The sequence below is a fragment of the Anser brachyrhynchus genome, assembly GCF_964034855.1.
Source record: "Anser brachyrhynchus genome assembly, chromosome: 19".
In the NCBI taxonomy this organism is placed as follows: Eukaryota; Metazoa; Chordata; class Aves; order Anseriformes; family Anatidae; genus Anser; species Anser brachyrhynchus.
This window is the reverse complement of record NC_137712.1, coordinates 5,755,861-5,766,385: the sequence shown is the minus strand read 5'-3', so window position 1 is coordinate 5,766,385 and position 10,525 is coordinate 5,755,861. Positions and strand designations below refer to the sequence as shown.

Below are 10,525 nucleotides of genomic sequence, written 5' to 3'. Positions count from 1 at the left end.
TATATGAATTTATACGTGTGTGCATGTATATGTGCGTGTGTATGCGGGTGTATACGTGTGTATATGTGTGTGTGTATGTATATGAGCGTGTGAGCGCCGTGTCCCTCCCTCCAGCCACCCCACCCCCGGGGAGGGGAGGGCTGGAGGGGAGGGGGGCTCCGACGGCTCGCCTCGCTCCGGCAGCCCCAGTCTCTCCGGCAAACGTCAGGGAGGTCATTAATAACCAATTAGGAGGGTCAATGAAGCTCATATATAGCCGGGCGGGAGCCGCCGAGCCGCACGGAGCCCGGCCGCCGCCTCGCCCCCATGATGGGCTCGGTGCTGCCCGCCGAAGCCCTGGTGCTCAAACCCGGGCTGAAGCCGCAGGGGCTGGCCCTGGCCGAGGTGATCACGTCGGACATCCTGCACAGCTTCCTCTACGGCCGCTGGCGGAACGTGCTGGGCGAGCAGCTCTTCGAGGAGAAGAGCGGCCCCAAAACCGCCTTCACGGCCGAGGTCCTGGCTCAGTCCTTCTCCGGAGGTGAGTGCCCGGCCCCGCCGCCGTCGGGGCTTCGCCGCCGGCCGCTTTGACTCGGGCTTGACCCGAGAAAGTTCCCACCTCGGCCGCGGGCTGAGCCGGGGCAGGGGAGGGGGGGGGGGGGTCGGGGCCGCCGCTTTCCCCCCGAGCCGCCCCCGGCCGCATTCAGGGCCCCGCACAATGTCCTTTCTCTCGTCCCGGCTCCCTTTTTCCCCCCTCCTCTCCCACCTCCCTCTCGGATTTCTGTTCCTCTCTTAATTTACCGTGAAGGCTAATTCCATTTCCATTCACGATATGTCAACCATCTCATCTCCCCATTTTGTAAGAGGAATTCCTGGGCCCTTTTAAACAAGCCCCCGCGCCATTCAGGCACAATGTAGCGCTACAGCATTCCTAAAGGACTAATGAATTTAGAATTAGCAATTTCTTTCTGCTTGAGTTTAATGAATGCAGATCACTTTAACGGCATGACAAATTGCTGGATGGGCCGAAATAGACACCATTTAACCCCCTTTCTCAGCCCCGCTCCCTCGCCCGGCCCGGGCCGCTTTTCCCAGGTACCGGCTCAATGCCCTGGAGGGGAACCTTGTAGCGCTTTGTAGGAGCCCTCCCGGCCCGTTAAAAGCCCCGGCCCCGGCACAAAGCGGCGCTTTGGGGGTGCCGGCCCGGGCTCCCCGCGCCCCCTCCCCGGCCCCGGCCCGGGGACAGCGCGGCCGGGCCCGGGGGCGGCGGCGAGGGGGGACCCCGGGGTGCGGGGGGGGTGCGGGGGGAGGCAGCGGCCGGACCCCTGTCCCCGCCGACCCCTGTCCCCGCCGCCCTCAGAGGTGCAGAAGCTGTCCAGCCTGGTGCTGCCGTCGGAGGTGATCATCGCGCAGAGCTCCATCCCCGGCGAAGGGCTCGGCATCTTCTCCAAGACGTGGATCAAGGCGGGCACCGAGATGGGGCCCTTCACGGGCAGGGTCATCTCGCCCGAGCACGTGGACCTGTGCAAGAACAACAACCTCATGTGGGAGGTAACGGCCCCCGGGGCTTTGTCCTGAGCTCTGCGTGCCTCAGTTTCCCCTGGCTCTCCCCAGGGCAGGCTGCTTTAGGGGACCCGTGGGGCTGCAGGTGGGTGCGAGGCTCCTGCAGCCCGGTCTCGGGGCAGCCCCAAACCCCTGCTGCTCGTGTCCCATGCTGTGGGGTCGCATCCTGCCCTGCCCTTCCCCGTTTGGGGTGAAACGCCCGCCTGGTAGCTCCCCACAGCGTGCAGGGCGGGTGAAACCGGCTCTGCCCATCCCCTGCTTTGTCCCAGCCCCGGTGTGGTTACCCTGAGTGAAGCCGAGGGTTTGGGGGTGATCTGAGCTGCCAGGGCATCACAGCCAGTAGAAGGGGTTTTGCTCCTTTTTTTGGTTTCACCAACTGCCCGATTTGCACCGATTATTATTATTTTATGCAGAGTGGAAGCTTGCCTCACCTTTTCTGCCACCCCACCAAGCATCTTCCTGCAGGGCCAGCTCCGGCAGGCCCCTTCCTGCTCCTCGCAGGGACGCCGCTTCTCCCCGAGGCGGTGGCAGGGTGCTGAGCAGCCCCTTTGGGGCTGAGCTGCCGGCTGGGCTCCGCCGAGAAGGGCACCGAGGCAGGGAGCCGGGCGGAGAACCAGCTGTGCCCACCCAGCGAGCACCCAGCACCGCGATCGGGAAGGGGTCGGGCACCTCCTGTCCGGAGGCAGCGGCTCCTGGCTGCCTGCAGGGTCTCGGCCCCGAGGCCGTGCTGCTTTGGGGCTTGTCCCCAGCCGGGGACGTGATCCCAGAGCATCCCCCAGCACCGCGATCCCCGTGCAGGAGGTGGAGGGGCTTGGTCCGCCACGGGCAGCGCCGCCACCGAGTGCTGTGTCCCCCTGCCAGGTCTTCAACGAGGACGGCACGGTGCGGTACTTCATCGATGCCAGCCAGGAGGACCACCGCAGCTGGATGACCTACATCAAATGTGCCCGGAACGAGCAGGAGCAGAACCTGGAGGTGGTGCAGATCGGGAACAGCATCTTCTACAAGGCCATTGAGGTACGCGGGGCCGGGAGGCAATGGGGAGCTGCAGGAGGGGAGCAGGGCGCTGGGAACCCACCTCTGCAGATCCCCCCCTTGTTCATGGGGCTGTTGCTGGAGCACCCGTGGGAGCGCAGGGCACCCAGACCCGTGGGGAAATGCCATTGCGCGGGCTTCAGGGAGGCAGCGAAGTGCCCTTCTCTTCTCTGAGCCCACCAGAAGGGAACATGGGGTGAGTTGTGCTGAGCACGGGGAGAGCAGACGCTGCCCAAGCTTGTTTTGGGGCATAAAATGTGAAAAGGGCTGTGATCCTGGCTCGGCAGGGGCAGGGTTTTGATGCTGTCAACAAACAGGATTTTTGCGCATGCAGAACTTGCTTCACTGCAGCAGGGAAAAGTCTGGGGGTCCTGTGAATGCCCGGTGCTGGGTGCCGGCTGCGCTTGGCTCCGCAGCTTTCACCTGGGGGTCGCAGCGGCTCCGGGTGCAAAGGGAGCAGGAGGAGGACGGGGCTGTGGGATCCGGGCAGGGAGCGGCGCCGGTGCCGCTGCAGCCGTGCCTTGGGCATCCTGCTGCGGACGAGGGCCTCATCCTGCCCAGCTCATCCTCACGCTCCTGTACAACATGCGGGCAAGCACTGGGTCCCAGGGATGCCCCAGGGTGTGGGGTGAAAGCTGCGGGTGCCAGGATGGAGGCGAGTGCCCGGCTGCCCCGGCAGCATCGACCCCACGCCCGTATGAGTTGCGCGGTGCCTGTAGCACGATGGTGGGCACCAGCCCTGCTTATGTGCAGCATCCCCGTAAAATGATCCTATTGCAGGAGGAGGATGGCGGTAGCGCAGGGAGATGTTGGCGGGCAGCTGCCCTGGCTTAAAGCGGTGCAAGGGGACAGCTCCTGCTGCTGCGGGGAGAGGGGGCGCGGCTGGGAAGAGCTCGAGCGCCCGCGGGCACCGTAGGCAGCAGCAGCTCCCCCGATCCTTTGGCCCCTGCGGTGGCTGGCAGAGGAGCAGGCGGGCCGTGGGAGAGGACCACGGCCAACCCTGCGCTGAGCCAGCACCAGGGTTTGGGATCGGTGCAGTGGGGTGGGGAAGGCGAGTAGGGGGGTGAGGGAAGAACAGCCCTGCTGCTGCTGCGGGAGGGTGCGTGTCCCTCACCGGGGTCTGCGAGCAGGAGCCCTGAGCACCTCCGTGCTGCTCTCCCCATCCTAGGTTTCCCTTCGCAGGCTTTAGCTGCGCCCAGTTTTAAGACCTGAAATTCTTGAGGGCGGCTGTGCCCGGTGTGGCATTAGCTTAGCTGCTTTTTATCCTTAGATCGTGCAGAGGTGTGTAATTCGGGGCACAGCGGCGTGTCGGCCCTTGCGGACCTGCCTATGCAGGGCAATGGGGCAGGTGAGATGGGTACTTGGGGAGGTGCGAGTAGGGGGTTATCGCATGGCGATAACTAATCCGCAGGCTCGTTCCCTGCTGGACTGAATCACTGAGCACCGGAGCAGATCAGTTTAATTCCCTCAGCACAGGCAGCGCAGTTGAAATGTGGAGAGTCGAACCCTGCGCGGTGGGGACGTGGGGATGAGAGGTGCCTGTGTCCTGCTGCAGCGCCACGGGGAGGGGAAGGGGCTGGGGCTTTTCCGGTGAGAGCGTGGGGAAGGGGAGCACCAAGAGGGTGAGGAGCTGGGTCACAGCCGTGCATGGCAGGTCTGGGGCTGCATCCTTTGCGGGCTCCCCTTTCCCACCGGTGCCTGTACAGCACGCCTGTGTGCACGCACACCCCTGCGGTCCAAAACCCGCTGCCTGTTCAAACTCCTTGGGGTTTGCGCACCGAGAAGAAATGAAAACGCAGGAGAGGTTTGCCTTTTGTGGCTCTCCCTGCTTGCTAATCCCCTAGCACAAACGCAGCGTCTCAGACGGGAGCGAGCTCCCTGCCCTCGCAGCCTTGTGTCCCCCCCCAGCACCCACCTGGCCCTGCTGCAAACCCAGCACTGAGACCTCACTGGGGCAGGGCAGGCGAACGGCGCTGCTCCTGGTGGTGCCCTTGGCCAGCAGCAGGTACCTGCAAGGGCACCGTCACCCCCCTGAGCCCCACTGGCCCTGGGGTGTTCCCCACCTCCCAGCCCAGCACCAGCGAGCCGTCCAGCCCCGCTGCGCTGGGACCCCAGCGCTGTGCTGCTTCGGACGCCTTTCCCACCTGCCCACCACAAAATTGGGTTTGCCGGGTGCCTTCCTCACCATTCTGCATTCGTATTTTCATGCGGTTTTGCTCGCTCCTGCCCTTACTCGGCGGTTTGCTTTTCCCATCCTCTTCCTCAGCAATTCCAAGTTGGAAAATGCAATACTGGAAGATACAGTGAGGGCAGCGAGCTTTGCCCTTCTATCCGAAGGCCGCGAGGTTCTTAGGGGGTAATATAAATTGATTTGGGGTGCATGCATGTGAACGCGCTGCTGGCATGTGCACCAGCTCCCGCAGACCATGCACACGTATGCACACCCACGATGTGCATGCAGGCATGCACTTGTTTTTTTTTTTTTAATCCTTCCAACAATATTTTATTTGTGTTAAAAATAATTAACTTTCTGTTAAGAGAAAATGATGCAGAGAAACGGCACGAATTTGGAAGGGGAAGCGATATTGGCTTCTCCTTCTCAGCCTCTCGCCCGGCAGCCCCAGTGAGGTCCTTACACAGAGGGAGACTTAAAAATATGGAGTCCGATTTCCACTGCTTTCCGCTACTTAAAATCAGGCACATTTTCAGTGCTACGGTGATCTAACTTATGATCTGCGTTTTGTGGAAATGGTGCTTTTCTTGAACCACTCTGCGTACGGAAAGCCGGCCTCTGCAACAGCAGACTGTCTCATTCCTAAATTAGTTTTTTAAAACTAGGGACCTGCAAGGGAAAAGCATACACTTTTTTTTTTTAGGGTTATTTTTTATTGGTGTTGCCTTGTGCAGTTGCTCTGGTGTGAGGGCGTCCGTGCTCCCAGCCACGGCTGCTTTGCGTGGCGAGGCTGGGCACCTTTTCCTGGCTGCTCGCTCCGGGGAAAAGAACCGCATCATTGGGGGCAGGAGGGGTGCCCTCGTTTCATGGGAGCAGGGCTGGTGAAAGAGCCCTTCCTGCCCTCTGGATCTGCTTGGGCTATTGCAGGCATTTGGGGTTCGGTGCAGGCAGCATCTCGCCCCCGAGCCATGCTCCCCTCCGCCCCCCGGGCTGGGCGAGCCCTTCGCTGCAGCTGCATTTCCACCCGAGTGCCGGCACGGCCTTGCTAAAACAACCCCGGTGGGGTGGGCGATGCCGCGCGTGTCCTGCAGCGAGGGGGTGCCCGTGGCTGCGCCCAGAGCCGCAGCGCCGTGCGGGGGCGCTGAGCTGGGTGCCCACGTCAGTGCTGCCTGCTCTGGGGTCTTGCACCTCGCTGCGTGTTGTGGGATGGCTTATTTCTCTGCGCTGCTGCATCCTCGCCTCCCTGAGCTGCAGGGACCGCAGGGGCTGTGCTCCGTCGCTGCCAGGTCACCAGTTGTCACCTTCCTGGCCCTGGGGGACACCAAGGTGCAGCTCTGTGCCGGCGGTGCGTGGTGCTGAGCTGTGCCACCGCCTCCAGCACTGCAGCACGGGCAGCGCCGGGACCTCCGGCAGGACCTGACGGCAGCGGGATCTTTTAGGGATGGGGAATGGCCAGAGGGGTCCGCAGCGACCGGCTGAGGATGCAGGTAGAGCCGCGCCATCCCGACACCCCCGTCTGTTTGTCTCTCTCCAGATGATTCCTCCGGATCAGGAGCTGCTGGTCTGGTACGGGAACTCCCACAACACCTTCCTGGGCATCCCGGGCGTGCCGGGGCTGGAAGAGGAGCAGAAGAAGAACAAGCATGGTAAGTAACGTCGGAGACAGACACGGGCACGGCATCCGTGTTGTTCTCTGCTCACCCTGTCCCCAGCTCTGAGGGCAGGGGTGGGCATGGGGCAGGGACCCCCTCAGCTCTCTGGGGACAAACACGGGGAACATCGAGCAGCACAACGCACCCCATGCCGGGCACACAACCCCACGTAGCTCTCCCTGGCTCCACGATCTTCCTGGGAGAGGCTGATCTGCCTCGACTGTACTGCAGAGCCCATCTTCCCTGAGGCAGAGCCATGCAGCTGGGGCAGGTCCCCGGGATTTGGGGACCACCTCCGTGCCGACCTGTCCCTGGCCGGTGCTGGTGCTGCGACCAGCGACTGCTGGGCAGGGAGGGAGCCCTGACGCACTGCGAGATGCTGGGATGCAGTCACACATTTTCCTGCTCTGCATTTAACAGCACAAGCTGTTTTTTCCCCAGATCCCCAGCGCAGGCTTTTCTTTCCCTGGGCTTTCACTCTCTGCCTGTTTCGGTGGTTCCCCGGGGCGCTCCTCTGCAGGCAGGCAGCGGGTCCCTTTTGGGGCTCACCCAAAGGGTGAGCTGGGCTCAGAGCCGAGCCCCTCCGTGCTCCCCGCTCCGTGTGAGCAGGGTCAGAGCCCAGCAGGGCAGGGGGCGAAGCTGGGACTGAGGCATGTCACTGCTGGCAGCTCCCTGTCACCCTCCTGTATCACACGCCCACGTCGCTGCTCCGGGTGGCTGCGGCGTGCGGCTGGGGGCACCCGGGCAGGGGCACGGGGAGGTGCCTGCCCCAAACCCTCAGCACCACCTCGCTCCACCCCTGCTCTCTGACCCTGGCTGCTTTGGCCATGTAGGTGCAGGAGAAATGAGAGGTAGCCAAAGGAGGGGGAAAGCGCATCCCGTGTGAAATCCCTTTCTGTGGGGGAAACGGGTCAGCGTGAGCATCCCCCCTCACCTTAATTGGGGTGAGCCTGCTCCCGGCTCTGTCCCCATCCCAAATCCGCAAACACCAGCCTGAGGTCTTGCAGTGCCGGGGCTGGTTGTGTCTGCTCGTGGGCACCCTCAGCAGGCAGGGGAGCCAGCGAGGGGGCACGGGGTGGTTATTTAGGGCAGTCAGCCCTGCGGGCAACTCAGGAATGGGGGTGAGCCCGGAGGGCAGCACCTGACCGCTGCGTCTGTCGTCCCCAGAGGATTTCCACGCGGTGGAGACGGGGGCCAGCACGACCGGGCGCATGCGCTGCGTCATCTGCCACCGCGGCTTCAACTCCCGCAGCAACCTGCGCTCCCACATGCGCATCCACACCCTGGACAAGCCCTTCGTGTGCCGCTTCTGCAACCGCCGCTTCAGCCAGTCCTCCACCCTCCGCAACCACGTCCGCTTGCACACCGGCGAGCGGCCCTACAAGTGCCAGGTTTGCCAAAGTGCCTACTCCCAGCTCGCCGGGCTGCGGGCGCACCAGAAAAGCGCCCGCCACCGGCCCCCCAATGCCTCCCTGCAGGCTCACTCCCCTGCCCTGCCCGTGCCCCATCCCGCCTCCCTGGCCCATCACATCCCCACCATGGTGCTGTGAGCCCCGGCACGGCAGCGGGTTTTCGGAAAGCCGCTGCCAACGGGCAAAAGACTGGCGCTGAGACATGCAAAAAGCCGGGGGCCCTTGGCAGAGCTGGGGGGCAGAGGCAGGGCTGCTTTGCGTGGTGAGCGGGGCGCTGGTTTCGTTTTGGAGCATCGCCGTGTGTGTGGGGTTTGGTGGGAGGGGAGACAGGGACCCCCCCCCAGCTCTGCGGGCTGCACCTTGCTGGGTGCTCCCCAAGGTGGGGTGCGATAGAGGGTGAGCTGCTTGTCCCCGGGGCTGGCAGGGGGACAGGGGCGAAGGGATGGTGCATCCACGGGCAGGGCACGGCGCGGCGCCTCGTGGATTTGCTGGCGCACTACGGGCGGGCTGGGGCAGCCTCAAGGCTGTGCCTGGATGAATCGCGCCTGGGTTTTGCAGATAATTTGGTGGAAAGACAAATTGCTCTTGCCCCTTCTTTCTGCCCCAGCAAGTGCCCAGCAGAGAGACGTGGCACGGCCCTGTTGGGGCCACCAGCTTTCTCTCTGGTGGCCCTTCCCAAGGGACAGGCTTCCCTCCCGGGGAGCCCTGATTCAGCAAACGGTCGTGTTTCCCCCCGAGCTGCATTCGGCCTCCCTGCCTGCCTTCCTCCGGCCCCAGCCGTGCGCTGGGGTTCGCCCGGCGCCTGCGGGTGATGGGCTCGGGGTGCCGCGCTGGAGGGGACAAGCCAAGGGACGCCCCCAGCACGACGTGCCCACCGGGAGTGCCCAGCCACGGGCAGGTTTTGTGGGGTGCTGCTCCAGCATCGCTCCCCACCGCTCCCTGCAGCCGTGGGGGAACGTGTCGCTGTTCCTTCTGCCGCCCTCTGGGGACAGAAAACCCGTCCCTGGGCCAGCTCCGTCCCCGAGGACAACTCCAAGCGCCCTCTGGAGTCCTGCCACATGCGAGAGGAGCTGTGTATCATAAAGCTTGAAAGAAGGTATTCTAATATTAATTATAAGTCTAAGGTGTATAAAGTTCTCACAAACTGTGTTTTACTTCCAGGAAAAAAAAAAAAAAAAAGGAAAAAAAACCTGTCACTTTAACTTTGTAAATATTTATGTAAAACATTATTTACAAAACTTTGATATTATATATTATTTGATTGTATATGTACACAGTGTAAATACATTTGTACCTCTCTCTTGTATTCTAAATAAAAATTACTTGGAACATTTATCATTTAGAAGATGGATAGTGTTGAGAGCTTTATTTTGCTCTGTGCTGGGTGGAAGAATATAGTGATCAGGAAGAGTTAGTCTCAAATAACATGAGGCAAATAAGTGGATGTAGCGTCGACTGTTGGACCAAGCAGTGAGAAGAGGAAAGATCAGCTCTAGGAAACAGAAACCGTTCTGCAGATCAAAAGCGAAGGGATGCATTCACACTAGTAACAGATGGGGTGGTACTATTTGGGCTGGTCCCTCCCTGCCTCCACTTGTACAGCCTCTGTTTGAAACAACAACTGTTGATATCTTTTAATACCTTCCGTGAAATAATAGTCATATTTCAGCTGCGACACGCTACGGGTGCAAGTTTTGCTTGAAATAATATTTGATTTTGGTCCTGAGGAACCGAAGCATTCACGGAGGGTCAGCCCTGGCTTTTTTTTTTCCTCCGTATTTTCTCAGCAGCTCTAAGACTCTAACTGGTGTTTGAAGGAAATGAACACAACTTCCACGCAAATGTATTATTTGATGTTAGAGCAGCTCTGCCAAGGGTAAATCCTTCACCCTTCAAGAGCGCTTTTCGGGCACTACGCTTCCCTGCAGACACAGGCTGTGGGCTCATTACGGGCATCGCTTGGGCGGGTGGCTCTGCTGTGTAACGCAGGTCGGGCCGGTGTTCTGCTCGCTGCCTGGCTCCTCCACGGCCGTGGCGTGTGCTTCAGCCTCTGCGCTTCGCTGACGGGGCTGGAGGAGCTCTTCCAGGCACCTTCGTTTCATCTTGGGAGACAATCACAGCATTGTCTCCAAAAAAAAGGGAAATAATTTACATGTACACACACACGTAAGCAGAAATTAAGAGTCAGGGGAGGGGGCGGGCTGCTCTCCTTCAGGTGGAACATTTCGCTCTGTTCCCTGCTTGCTGACTTTATCCCCTTCCACCACAGCCTCAGCAGCACAGGGCTGCGTTGCGCCACCAGTACGAAGCAGCAGCGCCTGTGTTTCCCCACAGCCAATTCCCCTGGTAAGAAATGGCTGCCGGGCCGGGCCTGGCTCAACGCGCTGGGCTGCAGGGCAGGGCCCCGAGCTGAGGGGCTGGGGGCTCGGGGAGCCCCAGGCCGGCGCTGCGGGGTGAGGAGAGGCCGCTGCGGGCCCCCCGCCTCAGCACCTCAGAGGCCTGGCACAGGGGTGAAGGCGGCTTGCCCGCACTAAACATGGCCCCCCTCTCCCTTTCGATACCAACGCAGTGAAGCCCCCGCCTCCCGTTCGTGCCAGCAACCAAAATGGCCGCCCAGCACGAAGGCGGTGCTACACCTGATGCTGCTCCCCCCCTCACAGCGGCCCTCACTCAAGATGGCGGCGCCCACGCCTCAGGCGTGCTTTTTGCCA

General features: G+C 61.6%; 1 protein-coding gene across 1 annotated transcript; it reads left to right on the top strand.

Moving 5' to 3' along the window:
* Positions 1–8,536, top strand: PRDM12 (PR/SET domain 12). The gene is made up of 5 exons (XM_080562283.1): positions 1–520; positions 1,340–1,530; positions 2,404–2,559; positions 6,285–6,396; positions 7,570–8,536. The coding sequence occupies exons 1-5, from the start codon at positions 307–309 to the stop codon at positions 7,950–7,952; spliced, it is 1,056 nt and encodes a 351-aa protein (XP_080418409.1). The 5' UTR covers positions 1–306; the 3' UTR covers positions 7,953–8,536.
* Positions 8,537–10,525: the final 1,989 nt, after the last annotated feature.